Source organism: Bombina bombina, chromosome 6 (genome assembly GCF_027579735.1).
Source record: "Bombina bombina isolate aBomBom1 chromosome 6, aBomBom1.pri, whole genome shotgun sequence".
In the NCBI taxonomy this organism is placed as follows: domain Eukaryota; kingdom Metazoa; phylum Chordata; class Amphibia; order Anura; family Bombinatoridae; genus Bombina; species Bombina bombina.
This window is the reverse complement of record NC_069504.1, coordinates 881,071,576-881,096,754: the sequence shown is the minus strand read 5'-3', so window position 1 is coordinate 881,096,754 and position 25,179 is coordinate 881,071,576. Positions and strand designations below refer to the sequence as shown.

The 25,179-nt window shown below is 36.0% G+C and overlaps 1 protein-coding gene across 4 annotated transcripts in view; it reads right to left on the bottom strand.

Moving 5' to 3' along the window:
• Nucleotides 1–25,179, bottom strand: part of LOC128663841 (chloride channel protein ClC-Kb) — a 437,573-nt gene that overhangs the window by 104,679 nt on the left and 307,715 nt on the right. For 2 of the 4 annotated variants that reach the window (XM_053718371.1, XM_053718372.1), the window contains exons 3-9: nt 19,471–19,599; nt 14,661–14,789; nt 10,567–10,706; nt 10,391–10,468; nt 5,416–5,494; nt 4,449–4,574; nt 2,973–3,057 (exon numbers count right to left, since the gene is read on the bottom strand). In XM_053718371.1, coding sequence (XP_053574346.1) covers nt 2,973–3,057; nt 4,449–4,574; nt 5,416–5,494; nt 10,391–10,468; nt 10,567–10,706; nt 14,661–14,789; nt 19,471–19,599 — 766 coding nt within the window. Of the gene's footprint in view, nt 1–2,972; nt 3,058–4,448; nt 4,575–5,415; nt 5,495–10,390; nt 10,469–10,566; nt 10,707–14,660; nt 14,790–19,470; nt 19,600–22,532; nt 23,100–25,179 lie in introns of those variants that run through there. The other 2 variants (XM_053718370.1, XM_053718369.1) reach the window with 2 other exon arrangements.

The following is a 25,179-nucleotide window of genomic DNA, read 5'->3' as shown; positions in this document are numbered from 1 at the left end:
TGAACCTTTACATTCCATAGATATTAAGTTATTATCTTGGAAAGTTTTGTTTTTGGTAGCTATTTCTTCTGCTCGAAGAGTTTCAGAATTGTCTGCTTTGCAGTGTAATTCACCCTATCTGGTGTTCCATGCAGATAAGGTTGTTTTGCGTACCAAACCTGGTTTCCTTCCAAAAGTGGTTTCTAATAAGAATATTAACCAGGAAATCATTGTTCCTTCTCTGTGCCCTAATCCAGTTTCTAAGAAGGAACGACTGTTACACAATCTTGATGTGGTTCGTGCTTTAAAATTCTATTTAAATGCAACTAAAGATTTCAGACAAACATCATCCTTGTTTGTTGTCTATTCTGGTAAGAGGAGAGGTCAGAATGCGACTGCTACCTCTCTTTCCTTCTGGCTGAAAAGCATCATCCGATTGGCTTATGAGACTGCTGGACAGCAGCCTCCTGAACGAATTACAGCTCATTCCACCAGAGCTGTGGCTTCCACATGGGCTTTCAAGAATGAGGCTTCTGTTGAACAGATTTGTAAGGCAGCGACTTGGTCTTCACTGCATACTTTTGCCAAATTTTACAAATTCGATACTTTTGCTTCTTCGGAGGCTATTTTTGGGAGAAAGGTTATGCAAGCAGTGGTGCCTTCCGTTTAGGTTACCTGACTTGTTCCCTCCCTTCATCCGTGTCCTAAAGCTTTGGTATTGGTATCCCACAAGTAAGGATGAATCCGTGGACTGGATACACCATGTAAGAGAAAACAGAATTTATGCTTACCTGATAAATTACTTTCTCTTACGGTGTATCCAGTCCACGGCCCGCCCTGGCAATTAAGTCAGGTTCAAATTTATTTTTGTTAAACTACAGTCACCACTGCACCCTATGGTTTCTCCTTTTTCTCCTAACCATCAGTCGAATGACTGGGGGGGGGGGGCGGAGCCTGTGGGGGAGCTATATGGACAGCTCTGCTGTGTGCTCTCTTTGCCACTTCCTGTAGGGAATGAGAATATCCCACAAGTAAGGATGAATCCGTGGACTGGATACACCGTAAGAGAAAGTAATTTATCAGGTAAGCATAAATTCTGTTTTTTTACACTCATTGACGAACACCTGGAAACAATAAAGATGCTGGATGCATAATAGCATATATATATATATATATATTGCAAGAGAGCAGGGCATGTCAATCACCACAAATGAGCGAGTGTCGGAGCGATTGATCTCCCCACCTCTGAGGTGCTTCTTAAAATTGTGGCTGCGAGCTCGCTCATGCGAACCTTTACCTCAAAGCCCCAATTTAGCCCATATGAGCATTATGTGCACAAGCCAGTGTGCTGATTAGTAGGTATGCTCTATTTACACCACACAGAGAATCCTGTTAATAAATGTCTGTATTAGCACTTCCAGTAATAGCTATCACTCTTTCCGCTATATGCCGCAATGCCCCGTGCACTCTCATTTAAACAGTACACCAGCTGTAGCGGATCATGTCCGCCCGACATCGATAAATGCTGATAGCATACGCTGTCTGCATTTATCATTGCACAAGCATTTCACCAGAAATGCTTGTGCAATGCTGCCCCCTGCACATTCGCGGATACGTTCGGGATGATTGCTATCTGCCACCTCAGAGGTGGCGAATGAGTTAAGGAGCAGCGGTTTTACGACCGCTGCTTCTTAACTTATGTTTCAGGCGGACCTGAAACTTTGGGGGTAGATTGCAGCATCTGCTGCTTGATAAATCTACCCCCATAAGTGTTTGCTAAATGTAAAAGTGAGGGACAGTCAAATGGATTGAATTACTACTCTTTATGCGTGTTACTGGCAACCAAACACGTACAATTATTGATATATATTTTACTCACAGCCAAGGGGTACAATGACTGCTCAGTTGTGAAAAATATTAGATATGTGCATTTGTGCACTTCAGGTCCTAACAAATGCAGAAGAAGGTGACTGCAAGTCTCACTCAGCATTATTTTCAGAGCTATATTTAATCTTGTTCAAGTGCAACACACTGAGATCTGGATTTGTACAGATCTCAGTGTGCTGCACTTTCACGAGAATAAATCCAGCTCCGAAAATAGCAGAATGCGGCTTGCGCCCTTCTTCACCTGCATTAGTTAGCCCCCAAAGGGCACAAATGCACATATCTAAAAAATATACAGGGCAGGATCATAAGTGGTGTCTAAGGTAGAGATTTAGACAAAAGTGTGGGAACATTATAACTTTTTTTAACGCTGACACCAGCAGGGCACTGTATTTTCAAGTATAGTCTTACTTAAAGGACCACTAACTACAGTAGAATTGCATAATTAACAAGTGCATAATAACAAATGCAATAACACACTGAATTTCATAAAATATTTTTTATTTTTTTCTGTCAAATTTATTTTTTCTCCCATTTACCAGCTCCCTGTATCATGTGCATCAGCCAATCACAGACTAGTATACGTATACACTGTGAACTTGTGCACATGCTGTCTAGGAATGTGAATATAAAACAGATTGTGCAAATTTTATAAAGGAAGAAAATAGGAAAGATTTTTAAAATTGTGTGCTCTTTCTGAACATATAGATGTCATCTACAGATCAGAAATACATAACTGGGAATGCATCTAGTGAGTGAATGGTGAGGAGCATATGTGTGCATCCACCAATCAACAGCTAGCTCCCAGTAGTGCATTGCTATTCCTCAGCATATCCGGGTATGCTCTTCACAAAATATACCAAGAGAATAAAGCAAATTGAATAATAGAAGTAAAGTTAAAAATATCTTAAACTTGTATCTGCATCAGGAAAGTTTAATTGTGTCTCTCATATTCCTTTAAACTGCATTTATTAATTAAATACAATGTTTTGGTACAAAATCTAAGCTATTTTGATAAAATATATGCATGAGTCTGTAATCTTATATCTAATGAGCGTATAATATTGAAAAAGAATGTATCGGATGTGTTTACAAATCAGTATACTCACCCTAAGAGCGCATAAGACAGATATTCTGGAAGGTCAAAAGGAAATTCCACTCGCCAGTTTGTATTGAAGAGAATTGCAACAGTTTCTAAGAGAGAGATAAATAAAATGGTGAGAAGTGATCATCTGCCGACAGGAAGTAGTGATGATCTGCATGGCTTTAATTATACATGACTGACAGACAGGATATCAGTTCTGCTCTTATTATTTATATATGACAGCTTACGGTATTATATTGTGCAGCATAAACATGAAGGGAAAGTAAAGTAACAATGAGGTCATTGCTTTTTTTATGCACAATTTAAAGGACCAGTCAACACATTAGATTTGCATAATCAACAAATGCAAGATAACAAGACAATGCAATAGCACTTAGTCTGAACTTCAAATGACTAGTAGTTTTTTTTATAACAAATTTCAAAGTTATGTATATTTCCACTCCCCTTGTACCATGTGATATCAATCAGCCAATCACAAATGCATATACGTATAGTCTGTGAATTCTTACACATGCTCAGTAGGATCTGGTGACTCAAAAAGTGTAAATATAAAAGAATGTGCACATATTTTTTAATGGAAGTAAATTGGAAAGTTGTTTAAAATTACATGCTGTATCTGAATCATGAAAATGTAATTTAACCTGAGTGTCCCTTTAAGTTAGAAATTAAGCATACTATTGCAAAACATCTGCAATTCTGCATACAAAATAAATATTTTAAAAAACATGTTAAACTGTTATTTTGATAGCAAAATATGCATTGATTTGCAGTCCAGGGACAAATCCATTGAAAAACCAATTGAGAATCATAAACTTATTATTTCTTGTGGACATTTATGGACAGAGAAAAATGTGCTCCTGAACTGATCAAGCAAATACATTGTATAATGTAGTACATCAAGGGCTTTGGATTCTCAAGTTTGCCCTCCAAACTTACTGGTGGCAGCAGAAATAAGTACAATGTTCAGAATTAAATTACAGGAAGAGTGGGCAAAATAAAAAATACAGCAACATTTTATTAACAAACAAACATTTTAAGAGGAAATTCAATTTTGAATTTGAAATTGTTTTGAAAGGGTGATTCTACAGGAATGTGACAAGTGAGTGATTTAGATGTATCTCTTCTAGATCATGCTAGGAGATTGGGGAATTATCTGAAACACTATAGGATAAAATGCTTAAAGGAATACTAAACCACATTTTTTCTTTCATTATTCAGATAGAGCAGGCAATTTTAACCAACGTTCTAATGTATTCATATTATCAATTTTTATTCGTTCTCATGCTATCTTTATTTGAAAAAGTAGGAATATAAGTTTAAGAGCCGCCCCATTTTTGGTTCAGCACCTAGGTAGAGCTAGGTAGATAGTCACACCTTAAAGGGACATGAAAGAAAACTCTTCGGTTTCATGTCCCTTTAAGGTGTAACTATCTCTAGCACTGGTTTATTGGGGTGATTGCAGAATGTTTGGAGTTTTTACCTCTTTCACTATTGATCACAGCGAGTAGACGAAACATTAAAGCAGCACAGGTTGCAGCAAAAAATCCTCGCCAGTAATTACGCACAGCGAAATGGGTGGCTGTTGCCTCCACACTGAATAGGACACCTATGTGAAAAAAACATTACAGGAATGAAAAATATTTATTGTAAAGAGGCACCAGGTGGATGAAGAGTAAATTTCACTTTCTTCTTACCCTTTAATATCTTATTAAGTACAATAGTTTAATTTGTTCAAGATGTAATTCTCTATAATGTATTCTCTTAGATTGTGAAATATTTTAAAGGGCCATAATACCCAAATGTTGAAACACTTATAAGTGATGCAGTATAGCTGTAAAAAGCTGACTAGAAAATATCAACTGAATATTTCTAGGTAAAAGAAATATATTTTACCTCAAAAATTCCTCAGTAGCTACATCCCAGTGTAAAGGACTTCTAAGCAGCAAATCAGTATGTCTGTCCCGGGACAGGGGAAGGAGAGAGCTTACGTGCACACTTATCTTATTTCCCTATTCAGTGTAAGGAAGTTTACAATGAAATCTCATGAGAGTTAAGTCAAATCTCATGAGATCACAGTAAAAGAGTTCATGACCTCAGCAACTGTTGATGCTGATTGGCTGCTGTTCATTTCTTCATTTATTTATTTTTTACCTGCAGCTGGGCTGCAGCTGAGTATAACATTTTACAAAGAACTTACTCTGCTGAGCTGAGGAGATTGTGAGGTAAAATATCTTCCTTTTATATATAAAGATGATCAGGTGATATTTTCCTGTCAGCTTTTTACAGTTATACTGCATCAGTTTTAAGTGATTTAGCATATGAGTATTATGTCCCTTTAAGTAAAAGTTACAGCTAGGAAATCTTGTCATTGCATTTTTAAAAATAAATAAATAAAGTATTTGCCTACACTTATTGTAAAAATTTGTAGCAAGGAACTGGCTACTCACCCCCAACAGGAGCCACAAAGCAGCAGGCCACACCCACTGCTGCACCAGCGATTAAGAGCTCGTACTTCCGACTCTGATTCTATTGAATTGGGAATAAGTTAATGTTAAAATGAAATTACTAGTTTCAATTAGAGCATGTTAAAGGGGCATAAAACCCAAACGGTTTATTTCATGATTCAGATAGGGCCTGCAGATTTAAACAACTTTCTAATTTACTTCTTTTATGAGATTTCCTTGGTTTTCTTGATATCTTTTGTTGAAAAGCAGGGATGTACGCTCAGGCTCAGGAGTGTGCACGTGTCTGGAGCACTATATGGCAGCCATTTTGCAAGAACACTACCTGGCAGCACTATTTCCTGCAGTGCTAAAGACAACTACCTAGGTATCTTCTCAAAAAGAATAACATGGGAACGAAGCAAATTTGATAATAAAAGTAAATTGGAAACGTTTTAAATATAGCATGTTCTGTCTGAATCACAAAAGAAAATGACCGTATTCTTCTTACTAAATGATTTCCGATGTACCTATCAGCCCTTACTTTCACAATATGTATGACCTTATTGTAAAACAGAAACTACATTAAAATCTGAAACATTTTTCTTCTGTGTCACAGTCATTTTATAGTTTACAAGGTGAAAAATGCTTGTTTAATCCAGCCAGTAACAAACTTTACTGGTTTATTACTGCTGCAGCGATCACTAATTTAGGTGTAAACATATTTACTCGCCACAAAGGACTGTCTGCAATAAAATTACATCTGCATGTACCTAATGTCAAATTATAATGTTTAGTTTTCTTAAAGGGACATTTAACTTAAAATGTAATTCCTAACACACAATGATTTATAATGCATACCTAAAAAAAAACCTCTGCAATGTACTTTCAATATTTATTTTGCATGCTTTTTCTGTAATTTAACTTTATTAATTGTAATGTTTCTACTCCCCTCAAGAGAAGCTGGTGTTTATTCCCTGGAATGCAGGACCCTGACAATCCTACATGCTGCATGGTGATTGGTCGATGAGTGTAGGAGCTCATTTACATCTGCTCTTAATTGGTCACAGTGAAGGAAATAAAGGGAAGTAGGTAAACAACATTTAAGGGACTTTTCAAGGGGCGTGCCATGGGACTGCAAAATAACACAGATTTTAAATATTTTAAAATGATATTTTATAGGCAGATCTGTTGCAGTGTAGTGAATGATTTCTTTTTTTTTTTTTTTTTTAAACATTTAATATATATCCAGCAGTGTACAAGAATACAGAAAAAAGAAAACGACAAAAGAACAAAATCTTTAACAATTTGCACCACGCAGGGCCAAACCTAATCTAGAATATAATCAAACAGTTATCCTGCATAGTTACATACTTAATAACAATTCAACATAACTTCATATTTATGCACACTACTGGGTTTTTCTATCGTTTTTATCCTCAAACCTAACAAACTAACATAAGCATACAACAGAGACACACATACACAAAAAAGAAGAAAAAAAAAGAAGAAAAAAAAAAAAAAAACACCCCTTCCACACTCTCTCCTCCCTCCCCAACCCCCCATCCCCTAGCCTCAAAAGAGATGTTGTCTCCAGAATTCGGGGTATCTGTCTGATAATATTAGCTGTTAAATATCCGGTGACTTGCGAAAATGGCTTAGTTTTTGCAACTGAACCTCTCTAGGTTGAGCTAAAATTACTTTGTCCCATTTTTCTAGATATTTTTTTAGTTTTTTTTCTTCAAATATTGCTGGATCAAATTGTTGCACCAATATTTGATATTGGATATTGCGTGTGACCGAAGCTATACTTGGAACACCTTTATCCTGCCACATTCTTAAAATCATTTGTCTGACCAAAAGGATTACTGTATTAATCAGAGCTTTATTTTGAATCTTGAACCAAAAAAAAAAAGATATATAGTGGATTAAGTGTTATTCTAGCAGACAAAAATCTATTTAGCCAATATTCCACTTGTTTCCATAATTTGATAGCCTTTGGGCAGGCATAGAAAACATGGAATAGATCAGCAAAAGGAAATTTGCATCTATAGCAGGCCATATCACCTTTCCATTTACCCATTCTACTAGGAGTCAGATAGGCTCTATTCAAAAGTTTCAAATGAGATTATCTCATTGCCATATTACTTGTATACTTTCTTACCCTATTAAAACTTTTCTGAAAGTAGTCTATATCAATCTCAGGGAAATCTAATTTCCAGATACTTAAAAGACTATTTATCCTTGCCTCTGCATCATTAAATGAGAGTAATCTATATAAAGGTGAGATAGAATGGTCGCCCCTAGAGAATCTGCTAATAATAGTATCTAATGGGCCCAAAGACCAGGCGTCTCCTTCTGAGACTTTCTGGTTATAATAAAAGTGTCTGGTTTGTAAATATATGTGAAAAAAGATCTCCTCCTATCTAGATTGAATTCTCTAATTAGAGATTCAAAAGTTTTCATATACTTAGAGGGCAGATCCACCATCTGAATCACGAAATTCAGATTGCTGACCATTTTCTAAAAACAGATGTACAACCACTTTCAAAATCTGGATTTCCTCTAATAGGTAGAAATTTAGAGAGAGTATGTTTAATCTTTAACAGCCTACAGATTTTATGCCATGCTATGATTACATTGTGGATGGTGTATTTTAATGTCGAATTTAGTATCTTTGAGTGATGAGAGAGATGTAGTAGTGCTTTAAGAGTGTAAGGGGGACATTATGTTTTCTTCTAACTCTAAACTGGTGACATAGTTGGCTGAGGTTAGCCAATCTAGGGCAATTCTAGCAAAACATGCCAGGTTGTAATTTACCAGATTCGGGAGGGCAAAACCACCCCTTTCTTTTGGATGCATTAATCTAAATAGTGCAGTACACAGTTTTTTAGAGGCCCAGAGAAAACGGGAACAACCTGCATAGAATTTGTGAGTATCCGCCTTGCGTAAAAAAGTAGGGACATTCTGTATAACAAATAGAATTTTTGGGAGTATTCGCATTTTGATTAATGATATCCTTGTCGAAAGTGAAAGGGGCAATCTACTCCAATTCTGCATTTCGGTAAGGCATTTCCTCCAGATATAAGAAAAGTTTATATCATACCATTCTTCAGGATTTCTAGAAAGATTTATTCCTAAATATTTAATATATTTGTCTGTTAATTTAAAGGGATTATCTGAGAGGCTATTCTTGATTTTTATTATCCATAAAATCTCCGACTTGGAGAGATTAATTCTGTACCCGGTAAATTTGCTAAACTCTGCTAGGACATCTACTAAGACTGGAATATTTTTGGCTGAATTCCTTATATAAAATAAGATATCGTCAGCATATAATTATAATACCGCCTTCTGTTTTATCTTGATACCCTCCAATATTTCTCTACACTTTATAGCTAAGGGCTCAATAGCCAAGTTGAATAACAGCGGTGAAAGGGGACACCCCTGTCTTGTACCTTTACATAGAGTTATAGGAGGAGAGAGGATGTTATTTATACTAAGATATGAAACAGGATTCTGATATAGCAGGGAGATATATGTGTAAAAGTGTCCTGAAAGACCAAATTTATTTAGAGTTGTTAATAGATGATCCCATAGGACAGAGTCAAAAGCCTTTTCTGCATCGATCGTTAATATAGCAAAATCTTGCTTTATGTCTGACCCTGTCCTATGGGATGCCAATATATGTTTGATCATCAACATAGCCTTTATTATATTTTTCTGCGCTGTTCTCCCTGGTACAAATCCGGTTTGATCCGGATGAATAATATCTCCTATAATCTTTTTAAGACGCGAGGCTAGTATATTCGCTAATATTTTATAGTCGCTATTGAGAAGCGAAATTGGTCTATATGAATCCATTGAATTTGGGTCCTTATCTTTCTTTAATATGATTGTAATATTAGATGCAGTAAAAGTTCGGGATTGTTTTAGATGGAGTAGAAAGTAGTTATTAAATAGCTTTGTCAGGGTGGGGGCGATCTCCTCCGAAAGCACTTTGTAGAATTCGATCAGTAGTTGATCTGGGGCCTTCCCTTGAGTTGATTCTTTAATAGCCTTTAAAATCTCCTCTACTGTAATCTGTTTATTCATTATATTCAACTGGGCTGCGGATATTTTAGGTGTCTTAACATCGTTCCAGAAACTACTTTTCGCCTCCTGATTCACTTCTTCCGGAGAATAAAGTTTTTGAAAGAAAAGATAAAATTGCCTGTTTATGTCATTTGGGGTATTATATTTATGTCCCTCGATAGAGATTGACCCAATATAATTGTTTTTCCTCTTACTTTTGGAAATGTGAATGATTTCTAATGCATAAATTACTTCAATGGCCCTTTAAAGTACACTAAAGTCAAAATTAAACGTTCATTATTCAGATAGAGTATGCAATTTAAAGACAAATAAGCAAAAAAAACCTCTTTCAAGTTTACTTTCATTATAAATTATGCTCAATCTTTCTATATGCACACTCTCTAAGGAACCAGCTTCAACAAAGCTTACAGTGTATACATATTAGAGTCTGTGATTCGTTGACGACTGTCACATGATACAGGAGCCAGGTAATTTGTCATAAAAAAAATAATTAAAAAAATCATTATGTAATGCTCCTTGGCAGGCTAATTCTGTCTTCTGGAAATATATATTTTTAAATGTATATAGGCAGGGGTGGAAAAATATAACTATAGTTTAATAGTCAGGAGTTAAAAGTAACTAGCCTACTCAATGTTAAAGATAGGAAAAAGTCAAATTTCTTACTTGTCCAGGGCTAGTGGACTAGTGAAAATCAAGCTGTGTATATAGGTTTGTAATAATGAACTGTATTAGCATGTGTTTCTATTGCAGTATATTGTGTTTGCTTTGATTAATAAAATAAGAAAAAATGTAATGCATCCCCTCTTGTTTAAAATGATTAGATACCCTTGTTATGGTCAAATAATGATACATTGCAGTTCATGATAAAATTATCTGCAGGTCTTACCTCTTTTGCACCTACAACTCTTATCATGGCTTTCCCTAGAATTGTAGCAAGTATGGTTGCCATGTGAACAAAGGGTCCCTAAATAAAAGGAAAATAGAGAATCACTGGAGTATTCCCCATTGAAGCACACATTGTAATTAATTTACTAATATATGTAGATCTCATGTGACACTTACCACTTTGCCAAGGAATATAGTGTTGCCAGCAGCGAGGGTGCAAGTTACACCAATTAATTTCGCAATAAATGTGCGGAAGGTAAAAAATTCTTCTAAAACAACACCTCGCAATGTAACTTTCAACTCTGGGATTCCAGATCCTGAAATAAATAAAAAAAAAAATATTGTATTTTACAAATTAATTCTAGATTTTACCTTGCAGTGGCATGGCCAGTTTTATAGAATAGTAGGTTTCATACTGTATCACTTAAACATATAGTTCCCCCTGTTTGTGTCATTCTGTAGAGTGAAGACAAACACATAGTTCCTCCCGTCTGCCTCACTGTGTCATTCTATAGAGGGAAGGGAAAATCATAGCATCCCCATGTGTGTCACTGTGTCATTCTATAGAGGAAAGACAAACTCATAGCCCCTCCCATCTGCCTCACTGTATCATTCTAAAGAGGAAAGACAAACTCATAACCCCTCCCATCTGCCTCACTGTGCCATTATATAGAGGGAAAGGAAAATCATAGCCCCTCCCATCTGCGTCACTGTGTCATTCTATAGAGGGAAGGGAAAATCATAGCACCCCCATGTGTCACTGTGTTATTCTATAGAGGAAAGACAAACTCATAGCCCCTCCCATCTGCCTCACTGTGCCATTATATAGAGGGAAAGGAAAATCATAGCCCCTCCCATCTGTATCACTGTGTCATTCTATAGAGGGAAGGCAAAATCATAGAACCCCCATGTGTTACTGTGTCATTCTATAGAGGAAAGACAAAGTCATAGCCCCTCCCATCTTCCTCACTGTGCCATTCTATAGAGGAAAGACAAACTCATAGCCCCTCACATCTGCCTCACTGTGCCATTCTATAGAGGGAAAGAAAAATCATAGCCACTTCCATCTGCATCACTGTGTCATTCGGTAGAGGGAAGGCAAATGACAAATTCATGGCTCTTCCCATATATTCCTCCTTCCCATCTAGATTGTAAGTTCCCACGGGAATAGGGCCCTCAATTCCCCCTGTATTTTGTCTGTAAAATTTTGTCTTTTATCGTATTGTTTCTCCATTGTACTGTTATCCTTGTACCCATGGGCAGCGCTGCGGAATCTGTTGATGCTTTATAAATAAAGACTAATAATAATAATAATATTTGTTTCCTTGTGCCATTCTGTAGAAAGAGGACAAACTCATAGCTCCAATCAGCATTATTCTATAAATACAAGGCAAACTGATGGCCCTCTGTTTGTGTCACTCTGCAAGAAGGGCAGATTTATAATTCTAATTGTGTTACTTTTTCACCCAGTAGATTCATAGCTTTTCTGTCTATGTCATCTTAAAAAGAGTTATATACAAGAAAGTGAAATGCTTAACCATGAAAAATAACTGCTCAGTAGCTTGTTCTCTTGTAGGTCACCACCTGAGAGCAGCCTCTTTTAGCCTAATTGTGCCTTTTACAGAGGATAACTTTCCTGAAGCTTATGAGAGAGGTAAAACCTCAGCTATTTCTTGTCCCAGGCATCCCACATTTTGTTAGCATTATCACTGATCTGTTCTGCTGTCCCTCCTACCTCTTCCCTTGCCCTATTTACATTCTAGTTTCTGAAAGTGAACAAGGGCAAATCTTAACCAGTGTCCAGATAACAAAAGAGCCATGCCCACTAACCACCAGCTTCATCATGCCCCAGTCTGCCCAGCCACATCAATGTACTAACTTGACCTTCCAAGGGCCACCCAAACACCCAGCAGATAGCACTGACGCCTCAGTAAATCACTTAGTCACCCTATCGGAGGGCACCAACACCATCCCTGAGCAAGTCTGATCCTCTGGAACTAAGTTCTAGTATTAAAATGTTAGGCTGTATAATGTCTCAGTTAATGCATCAACCTGCAAAATAGCTCCAGGCCTACCTAAACCTCATACTATCATTATCACATGTTTCTTACAAGGGCTAAATCCAAGTTTTCAAAAACACTCCAAAATCTCTCAAAATCTTATCTTGTGAACAGATGCACTAAAAAGTTAGTTTTTTTTATCCAGTTAACCAGATGTATACTATAAACATAATTAATTTGAATAACCCTTACATTAAATATCTTCTGGAAGCTATTGTCTTAAAATCACATTATACCATTTTTTTGATTATTCCATTTAAAAGAGGGTGAGTAAAATATATTCCAGTTGTTTAATGTAAACTACTGTTGAATAAAACAACTTTATCTTGATAGGTTAGTAAAGCCCCTAAGAATGTGTACTGCTGTATCAATTGAGCAGTTCCTTCCAGTTACATTTATGTATATTAGTTCAATGCAATTTATAATTACGAGCAAAAAAAATGTATTTGCAGTTTAAGTTTTGTTAATGTATATTAGTTCATTGCAATTTGTAATAATGAGCCCAATTGAAAAAAAAATAGCTTTTTGTTTATGTGTGGTGAATTCTTATAACCTTTTACTTGCATATAATTTCTACTCTTGGTTTAGCCTATAATTAGTTTAAAGGACCAGTATATACAGTAGATTTGCATAATCAACAAATGCATGATAAAAAGACAATGCATTAGCACTTGGGGGCATATGTATCAAGCTCCGAATGGAGCTTGATGTCCCGTGTTTCTGGCGAGCCTGCAGGCTCGCCAGAAACAGCAGTTATGAGGCAGCGGTCACAAAGACTGCTGCTCCATAACCTGTCCGCCTGCTCTGAGCAGGCGGACAGACATCGCCGGAAATCAACCCGATCGAGTATGATCGGGTTGATTGACACCCCCCTGCTGGCGGCCTATAGGCTGCGAGTCTGCAGGGGGCAGCGTTGCACCAGCAGCTCTTGTGAGCTGCTGGTGCAATGCTGAATACGGCGAGCGTATTGCTCGCTGTATTCAGCGAGGTCTGTTAGACCTGATCCGCACTGTCGGATGAAGTCCGACAGACCTTAATAACTATGGGCCAAAGTCTGAACTTCAAATGAGTAGTAGATTGTTTTCTGGCAAATTTCAAAGTTATGTCTATTTCCACTACTCCTGTATCTTGTGACAGCCATCAGCCAATCACAAATGCATATACATATATTCTGTGAATTATTGCACATGCTCAGTAGGAGCTGGTGACTCAAAAAGTGTAAATATAAAAAGACTGTGCACATTTTGTTAATGGAAGCAATTTGGAAAGTTGCTTAAAATTGCGAGTTCTATCTGATTCATGAACGTTTAATTTTGACTTGAGTGTCCCTTTAAAATTGCTGATTTAATTTATGCTAAATGTAGCACCGTTTTCTAAATGGAAAATTCAGGACAAATTTCGCTTTTGTTTAGCATGGCCAATTTATCATTGACTCTCATAGAAATAAACCAACTTCCAAAGCCAACATATATTATGATATCTTTTAGCATTTTTGTTGTTTCACGGTTGTATATTGAAAGTCACAAAATATACATGTAATAAGATATATAACATATGAAAAATGATTTTAAAGTCTTACACATTCTGGTAGAGAAAACTATTGCCATTCTTGGCATAAATGTAAGCAACATTTACTTTAGTTTATGTATTAAAAAAATAATAATAACATGTTTGAATGTTGCTTTTCCATGTGCATGAGAAAACTTTTGTAGAGTCAAAATTAAACTTTCATGATTCAGATAGAGATCCCAATTTAAAAACCCCCCAAAACATTCCAATTTCAAATTATCAAAATGTGCACTGTCTTTTTATATGTGCAATTTCTGAGGCACAAGCTCATACTGAGCATGTGCAAGAAATCACAGTATATATGTGCATTTTGTAACTGGCTGTTGGCTGTCACATGACTCAAGGGGAAGGAAAATTGAACTGTGAAAATTGTCAGAAAAAAATCTGCTACTCATTTGAAATCCCAACTAAATGCTCCAACATTGTCTTTTTTTATAATCTATTTGTTGATTATACAATTGTACTGCATTTAATGGTACATGGAATAACCATGCCCAGTTTTCGTTTCTGTCTGCATTAGTATTCTCCTGCCCTAGGATGATGCATTGCACAGGAGCAGGAATTACTGAGGCAATATGATCATATAGTCTTTTCATGTAAGAGCTGATATAGCACATGAAATAAAACAAACAATGTTCTTACCTGCAGCTTGGGGAGAGATGTATTTTGCAACACCTGCTGACACACACATAAGCAGTACGTGGAAAAGAACCCAGGAGAAATACTGCAGATATCTGTACTGATCCAGTTTGTCGTACAACCAGAGATTGACTGCAATGGTAAAAGCATGGGAAATAAATGACAATGACATAAATGTAATTAGTACATGAGCTAAAGAGGTAAGCTCACGTAGGGCCTGATATTCAAAAGCTCGCCACTCAGGTGAGAGGATCTAAGAAGTCTCGTCAGAATGGCGAGGCCCTTAAAAAAACATTTAGAAACACAAATTTTATCTTGAGAAATGTTTATCAGTCCTGCTTTTTGGGCAGGTTAAGGGGGGCAGCTGCCCATGGCCCCGCTCTTTGGGGGGCCCCATTATGTCAGCGGCGAGGCTATGAGATGGTGCAATGTATATGTTGTATTTAGTTTATGATAAGTGTTTATGCTATCAGGAGGTCAAATATTTTGTGTTATTCTTTATATTGGTATCACTGAGTGTGATAAGACTACGGCAGGAAGGCGAAAGCCTCAGCTGATTTGGCAGACCCACTGGAATGTTTTTTGCTGTTGATATTTTATAGCTCAAAATAAAGGTTTTGTTTTTATTGCCTCCAGATCTCTGACTTTTTTCTGTGTCACTGAACGTTGGCACAGGAATGGGCCATAAAAGTGGCAGGGTATACGGGGAATAAGGGCACAAGGCGGAGGGGCCCCACAAATGTATCTTGCCCAGGGCCCAGTAAAGGCTAAGGTTGTCACAGATATTTATGTTGCTATGTAGTATTACCATACTAGGTCTAAAAAAATCTCAAAGATTTTGCATGATTTCTCTCCTTACTAGCGAGGATTTGAGTATGAGATCGTTAGGAACAAACTCACAGTGTATAGTATATACAAAATAATCCCACTGACAGTTCTTGATGTAATAGCTTGCTGAATAGTAATGCATACTGGCATAAACTCTAGCTAGCTGCCATATAGTGCTCTTGAAAATGTTAACATTGTTAAAAGTATTCTTGCAAAACTGCTGCCATATAGTGTTCCACACTCCTAAGCCTAACTACCTGCTTTTTCAACAAAGTATACCTAAAGCATAAAGGAAATTAGATAAGTAAAATTAAACTTTTTTTGATAGAATTGTTTTTGGTTAAAAAAAAGCCATTCTTAACTAACTGTGTGCTAAATGGACTAGGGTGTTTATTATTAGCACAATAAAAAAGATGTGTATATTCATATACTATGACTGGGGTAAGCATATGTCTATCCTACAAACTAATTAAGATTACACTTTATAGGAAATATGGGCAGACTTGGTAATATGGCTTATGGTATATACACAATGGGCTAGATTACGAGTGGAGCGCAAAATTGCGTTTACATGAGCGTGATATTTGCGCTCCACTCATATTACCAGCGCACGCGATTGTCGCATTGTATGGAAGCTTTGTGCTCATGAGAGCCCGCTTCCATAGGCTCCAATGGGAGCCTCATTCTCATGCCTATAATCACGTCAGAGAAACTAGCGCAGCGAAGGGGTAGCAAAGGTTAAATATATATGTATATGAATTTATACATGTATATTTATGTTTTTATATGTGTATATACACATATTAACACATAAATATATATGTATATAAGTATATATATATATATATATATATATATATATATAGTAATAACACAGTCCCCATAGACTGCAATGTAAAGGCACTGCAGCGAATCATGTCCGCCCGCCATTTGATAAATTGGCCCCCATGTCATTTCTTGCAGCAAAAGTAGCTAGATATGTTAACTCAAAATAAAGTGGCACATTGTAGAAATATGGATATTTGAAGTTGAGATGAATTTGCTCTTTTCTAATATTCACAAACATATCTAAGAAATTGAAGTTAAAGGGACATGAAACCCAAACATTTTCTTTCATGATTCAGATAGAGAATACAATTTCAAACAACTTTCTAATTTACTTCTTTGATCTAATCTGTTTGTTTCTCTTGGAATAATTTGTTGAAGGAGCAGCAATGCACTACTGGTTTCTAACTGAACACATGAGTGAGCCAATCACAATCAATATATATGCAGGCACCAATCAACAGCTAGAACCTAGGTTCTCTGCTGCTCCTGAGCTTGTCTATATAAACCTTTCAGCAAAGGATAACAAGAGAAGGAAGCAAATTAAATAACAGTGCTGCGGAATCTGTTGGCGCTCTACAATTACCTGATAATAATAATAATAATAATAATAGAAGTAAATTGGAAAGTTGTTTAAAATTGTATTCTCTGGGGCCTATTTATAAAGCTCTGTATCCCCGTGTTTCTGGAGAGCTTTCAGGCTAAGTTGATAATATTGTATTAGTTTTAATGAATATAGATAAACCGAATTAACAACTTTTTCTGTGTGGAGCAAGGAACATTGCATTTATAAATCTATTAGTTTGTGCTACATATTAAGAGTATTTAAAATGCAAAGAAAAATAAATTGCACCTAAAATAAATGACTGAGAATAGCATAAGTTTTCTAAATAATAATTCTAAGGGCTCAGCGATCAAAAGGTCTCCAATCTGGTGCTGTTTACCCAGCTATGCAATGTGAGGGCGAAAAACATACATTACGATATAATGCTCAAAAAAAGCTGCCAACGATTTTGTATGATTTTTTCAATGACAGCGAGTTTTTAATCATCATGCCCCAGGGGAGAAGTCTCTCTGATTCACCGAAACATTTCTAGTTTGGAATTTGCTATATTATTATCATATTACCTAAAATGTTTAATTGATATATTGGTGCCATAGATAAATACAGGAGCCCTTTCTTGTTACTGCATAGTGACAGGGGATAGGCTTTAGCAGTTGATGCTAACAGTAACCTCACAAATTGTGTTTTTAAATCATTTTGGAGGACGGAGGTGAAGGAGATGGTAGGTCTGGAAATGTACCTCAACTCTTATCTTGCATTCCTCTTCATGCTTAGTAAATATTGAACAATGACTTTAAGGCATGCATCTATTTTTGTCAGCATATTTGCTAGCACTGAATGCATTTGGTAAACACAAAGTTCCTCTTTATATTTGTTTAGGAAATATACTCTTCTTGTAGTGCTGAATATTTTTTTCTTTACATCTATTACAGAATATTTGATGTAAAAAAGGTAGTACATGTGTGCATGTGTGCGTATCTGCGTTTGCATGTGTGTGGTGTGTGTGTGTATATATATATATGACAATTTTGAGAGGGGCCTGAAACCTAACACCCTCACTTCCCATTGACTTACATTATAAACTGGGTTTCAATTTACAACGGTTTCGATTTACAACCATTCCTTCTGGAACCTAACCCCGGCGTAAACTGAGGGCTACCTGTATATATATATGTTTGTTTATGTGTGTGTATATATATATATGTTTGTTTATGTGTGTGTGTGTGTGTATATATATATATATATATATATATATATATATATATATATATATATACTTATGAATCTATATCTAATAAATGTCTAGCTACACTACTCGTTTTAATACATTTATTTTAATATATGGAGCAGCTCATTAGCATATATACCACTCCCTCAGTTTTACAGGTAATTTGTCCATTCTGTGAGTATTGACCAGTATGTGAATCTAAGTCTCTGTTGAAGTTAGTTTTGGCCACTTAGTAACAAGGTAATGTTATAAACTGCAACAATTTCTGGATCACATTAACAGTTTCTGAATAAGGAACTTTGTTCCTTGTAACGGTGTTTAAGGTGTTTTGCAATTTTATGTTTAAATCTTTTATTGGTTTTGAACATAAATAAAAAAAGAAAACAAGTCAATAAAGCATATCAATATAAATAAAAACAGAAACAGAAACATAGGTCCTGAAACCTCCACATATACCCAGAAGGTTAGAAGGCAGGCATTGATAACAGATTATGCTACATTTCCTGGGGTACCTCTGTTTTATATAAATTAAAAATCGACATCTGGGAGTTGCTCGGACTCCGCTCCACAATTTGTATGTAACCTTCGATACCAACTTATAATAAGCTGAACTGATAGCTTCTATAGTGGAGAAGTGAAAAAAAAGGTGTTTTGCAATTTTAAAGGGGAATTATAGCCTGGGAACAAATCCAAGCAATAGTACTCAAGTATACTTAATTCAATGGACTTCCTAATTGGAATACAATAGGCAGCTCCTAGTATCTAAGGCCATAGACATTGATTGTATAGGGACTTTTTCTCATATAAATAATTGTTTTATGGATGGTTTGAATATTGATCACTATGTTGATCAATAAATGTTATTTGTGATGCAGTCTTGTTTGCCTAATGTGTGCTTGTTTGTTTTTTTCAATAGTCTGATTTACAATAGGACCATGTGGATGGTTAGTGCCAGATATGGCCTGCTAAGTTCTAGGTAGGTAAGGTTTTTGTTCCTAATATCCTAGGATAATCTTTCTAGGATAATAATTTGTTTCAATATTTTGATTTCAGACCTCTGTGCACTGATTACTTGTTAGGTACTATATAGAAACAAGTAAATACAAACCAAGGTTTAGATATTATCTAGTGCCAGTTATTACTTGTAAGATATATATATATATATATATATATATATATATATATATATATATATATATATATATACAGTATAGAGAGAAACACACAAACATATATATATATATATATATATATATATGTATGAAAGATATAGACAAATAGGTATAAATACATGGGAATAAAGGCAATTGTAGGTAGGTTAAAATGCAAGAAGTTTAAGAGTCCCTATATGGGAAGAGTAAACTTACATCTCTGTAACTTTGCAATGGTGACATCCAATCCAAAGCTTATGGTTGCCATGCTGATCCCCAATAAGAACAGAAAGATCCAATCCTCACCAAACTTCAGAAGACATCTTCGTAAAACGCGACAAACGGCTGAGTAAAAGGAAAGAATAATATAAATGGCTAACACCTAATGTCATATTAGAACCTCGGTTAAATACATTGCATTAGATATTTATTTTCTGACAAATTCCAATGTCCATAGTGCATTTTGTTTGTAAAGATCTATATACTGATAATGAGTGTGCTGCTTGTATAATTCTAAGTATCTATAAGGTGTTAAAGAATATCATGCACTAAATAATTATGCTGTGTTACATAATAATCATCACTAGCTATAATAACTAACAAGCAGCATCCTAAAAGAAGCTTGTCCAACCTAAGGCTCAGGGGCCCTGATGTGACATTGTAACTGGTTTTATGTGGCCCTCAGTTCCTTAATATATAGTTCTCTATATCTCCCCATCAGCAAGATAAGTTAAACAAATATATTCTAAGCAGCACTCACTAGATAGACTCATCAGTAACAAAAATATCTCTAAATCCTGTTTTTATCCATTTATGCTGATTCGCTAGGGTAAGTTTTTTAACCGCATTCACTATATTCACTAAAATATTCTTAAATCCTGTTCTAACTCACTGAACTGATTCACTAAAGTGTAAGCGGTCACATTTGAGTCAATAAGCTACATAGAATAATAATTTAAAAGATTTGCCTTGCTAGAAAGTTTCAGATTTTTAATAAATCCAGCCCAGAGAGACACAGAGAGACACAACTTACTAACCGAATACTGTTGTTTAGCTTGTTCTCAGGAGGTTATCATCTCATAAAAAGACGCAGCTATGTGTTTGTATGTATTTCATTTGATATTTGTGTTATTCTAATCACTAATGTGTTCAAATCTTAGTGAATCAGCTTCATATGCTAACACAGGAGAAAGTGACATTTTCTCCTTGGGAAAACATCTATGTTAAAAAAGAAATCCTTTTAAAATAACTTTCTGTGCTTAAAGGGACATGAAACCCACATTTTTTCTTTTGTGATTTAGAAAGAGCATGCCATTTTAAACAAGTTTCTAATTTACTTCTATTATCTAATTTGCTTCATTCGCTTGATATCACTTGCTGAAAAGCATATCTAGATATGCTCAGTAGCTGCTTATTGGTTGCTGCACATAGAGGCCTCGTGTGATTGGCTCACACATGTGCATTGCTATTTCTTCAACATAGGATATCTAAAGAATTGAGCAAATTAGATAATAGAAGTAAATTGGAAAGCTGTTTAAAATGACATGCCCTATCTGAATCATGAAAGTTTAATTTTGACTAGACTGTCCCTTTAATATAAGTTTGCCTAGAATGCAATGTTAGCAGCAAGCTCTTTAACATATTCACATTTACTTGAGGTGCAGCTCCTGCCAATTGTGCTAGATATTTAGTGTATTTTGAAATCATGGTTAAAGGGACAGTCTAGTTAAAATTAAACTTTCATTATGCAGATAGGGCATGTAATTGTAAACGACTTTCCAATTTACTTTTATCATCAAATGTCCTTTGTTCTCTTGGTATTCTTAGTTGAAAGCTAAACCTTAATAGGTTCATATGCTAATTTCTAAGCCCTTGAAGGCCACCTCTTATCTGAATGATTTTGTATTTGCTTTTCACAACAGGGGAGTGCTAGTTCATGTTGGCCATATAGATAACATGGTGCTCACGCTTGGCGAGTTATTTAAGGGTTAGTACAACACAGCACTAATTGGCTAAAATGCAAGTCAATAGATAATAAATAAAAAAAGTCATATGATCAGGGGGCTGCCAGAAGATGCTGAGATTTAAGGTAATCACAGAGGTAAAAAGTATATTAAAGGGACACTAAACCCAACATGTTTCTATCATGATTCAGGTAGAGAATTCAGTTTTAAACAACATCCCAATTTACTTCTATTATCTAGTTTGCTTCATTCTTTAGATATCCTTTGTTGAAGAAATAGCAATGCACATGGATGAGCCAATCACATGAGGCATCTATGTGCAGCCACCAATCAAAAGCTACTGAGCCTAGCTATATATGATTTTCAGCAAAGGATATCAAAAGAATGAAGCAAATTAGATAATAAACGTAAATTATAAAGTTATTTAAAATTACATGCTCTTTCTAAATCATGAAAGAAATAATTTGGGTTTCATGTCCCTTTAATATAACTGTGTTGGTTATAGAAAACTGGCGAATGGGATTATCTATCTTTTAAAACAATACAAATACTGGTGTAGATTGTCCCTTTAAAGGGAAACTATAAAGTATTAACAGCTATACTAAATATAATTATAATGTATTGCCAAATATACAAAATACAAGTTAACCCCTCTCACAGGTTCTAAAGAATTCTCATACATACTAAATATAATTTAACCCCTCAACTGACAGTTACACAATATTTACAACTATACAAAATATAATTTAACCTCTTGACCATCAATTTTAAAGTGTTCCCAAACATACTAAATATAATTTAGCTCCTTGACTGCCCAATTATACATTTCACAATTATACAGTATTCTCAGTTATACTAAATATAATGTAACCCATTGAGTGACAATCATAAAGTATTCACAATTTTACAAAATATAATATTAATTACAAAATATAGTTTAACCCATTGACTGTCAATTATAATGTAAAAAAAGCTCAATATAATTTAACTCCTTAAATGCCATAATAAAGTATTCTCAGTTATACTAAATATCATGTAATTCCTTGAATGACAGTTATATAGTATTCGCAACTATACCAAACACAATTTAAACCCTCAACTGCCAGTTATAATGTATTTCCAGCTATAATAGATATAATTTAACCTTTTAACTCCGATTACGTAGCAATGCATTATAACCCTCTCTAATCATTTCTAAGGGTTTGATATAAATTAAACAACATTGTGAAAATGATTAAATGATTTACTTTATAGAATAATTCAGCTGTGTGCCAGTAATAGCTGCCCCTTACTGCCAGGTACATGTACACTTACGTTTAAAAGCCCTTAGTATCCTCTTGCCCACTCTAATCATGGCATTCTGTTCCTCCTTTTCTTTGGGGATGTAGGAAAACGCCTCACTTTCTGTCATTTCGCTTTCAGCCATACTTTCTCCTCTCTTTTCTTTCCTCTCCTCCATCTCTGGCATTGCTGGCTTTAACTCTGTCCCATTCTGTTCTTCTGTATTCTCTCCTTTGAGCTGACCCATGCTGACTGTGGAGGAGTTTGTCACTGCAGCTGGCATTTTCCCCACCTCCTTATATACCCCACGCTTCCACCTCCTGGCCTTCCCCAGAACAGACCAGTGGGGACTGATATATATATATAAAGAGACTGAACAGGTAGAGGACAAGTGCAATAGACAGAAAGTTGTTGTTCTGTGCTCAGTGAGAGTGAAAGCAGAGAGAGAGGGAGAGAGAGTAAGAGATAGTGAGAGAAAGAAATACAATATATAAGGTGTGACAGATATACAGGGAGCGAATGAAAGTTGAGTTGGAGGATATAAAAGGTGTGACAGATGCAGAGATAATAACATGGAGGTTAGATAGGTAGCAAATAAAAGTATTGGAAACAAAAGATATATTTGAAGAATGGACAATTACACTAGATATGATTAAATAACAAGGAAAAGAGATAAAGCAAATAGTAAACAATAATATAATAATAATAAAAATGAATATTAAACCATTGGTTGCCAAAGGGTTAAAAGAAGAGATTAACAGGGACAAAATCAAATGGGAAGGCATGAGAGAGGGGTCAAAATAGAGGATTCTGGGAAAAAGAAAGCATGCACTGTATAAAATAAAGTTATTAGAAATAATTTTATATTCACTGTAGAGCTTATCTTTTATTAGGAGACAATAAAAGAGAAGGCAGTAGATGCATTACAGAGGGGTATTAGAAAACAGGGGCAATAACCCATTAATAAAGCTGTGTATTAAAAAACAATAGGTCATTGTAGTTAACTGAGCAAACTGAAGGTATAATGTGTTATTGTGTGGAAAAAATCTGACATTTTATTTGCAGAACAGCCTTGAATAAATTACCTACAATCAGAAAGAGGAGATTTTGGGTGAAAACAGTAGAAGATAAATAATTCTAGTAGGAAGTAGATTTTTTGTACGACAGGAAGAACAAAGCTTGTGGATAGATAGACATAGATAAAATACGATAGTAGATTGGGAGAGATAAATATACAGACAAGCAAACAATGTTGTGTTACAGAGTCTCCTTGACTGCTTTGTGACCTGTCAGGGATACAGGAATTATCCTTAAAGAGACATGAAACACATTTTTTTTTTCTTTTGTGATTCAGACAGAGCATACAATTTTAAACAGCTTTTCAATTTACTTCTGTTATCAAATTTGCTACCGTCTCTTTGTATCCTTTGTTGAAGTAGCAGCAATGTACCACAGGGAACTAGCTGAACACATCTGAAGAGCCAATGACAGGAGAAATATATGTGCCGCAACGAATGAGCAGCTAGCTCCCATTGCTGATGCTGAGTCTACCTAGGTATGCTTTTCAACAAAGGATACCAAGAGAACAAAGCAAATGAGAAAATAGAAATAAATTGGAAAGTTATTTTAAATTGCATGTTCTTTCTGACTCATGAAAGTTTAATTTTAAGGAGCGTAAAATCACTGTATTATTTTTGCTGCCAGCCATAAATAATAATAAGAAAACACTGCCCAGGTTTTACAAACGTATAGGGCCAGATTACGAGTGGAGCGCTATTTAGCGTTTTTTCTTGAACGCTAAGGCCTAGATTTGGAGTTCGGCGGTAGCCGTCAAAACCAGCGTTAGAGGCTCCTAACGCTGGTTTTGGCCGCCCGCTGGTATTTGGAGTCAGTGATTAAAGGGTCTAACGCTCACTTTTCAGCCGCGACTTTTCCATACCGCAGATCCCCCTACGCCATTTGCGTATCCTATCTTTTCAATGGGATCTTTCTAACGCCGGTATTTAGAGTCGTTTCTGAAGTGAGCGTTAGAGCTCTAACGACAAAATTCCAGCCGCCTGAAAATAGCAGTAGTTAAGAGCTTTCTGGCTAACGCCGGTTCATAAAGCTCTTAACTACTGTACCCTAAAGTACACTAACACCCATAAACTACCTATGTACCCCTAAACCGAGGTCCCCCCACATCGCCGCCACTCGATTAAAATTTTTAACCCCTAATCTGCCGACCGCCACCTACGTTATACTTATGTACCCCTAATCTGCTGCCCCTAACCCCGCCGACCCCTGTATTACATTTATTAACCCCTAACCTGCCCCCCACAACGTCGCCGCCAGCTACTTAAAATAATTAACCCCTAATCTTCCGACCGCAAAGCGCCGCCACCTACGTTATCCTTATGTACCCCTAATCTGCTGTCCCTAACACCGCCGACCCCTATATTATATTTATTAACCCCTAATCTGCCCCCCTCAACGTCGCCGACACCTGCCTACACTTATTAACCCCTAATCTGCCGAGCGGACCTGAGCGCTACTATAATAAAGTTATTAACCCCTAACCCGCCTCACTAACCCTATCATAAATAGTATTAACCCCTAATCTGCCCTCCCTAACATCGCCGACACCTACCTTCAATTATTAACCCCTAATCTGACGACCGGAGCTCACCGCTATTCTAAT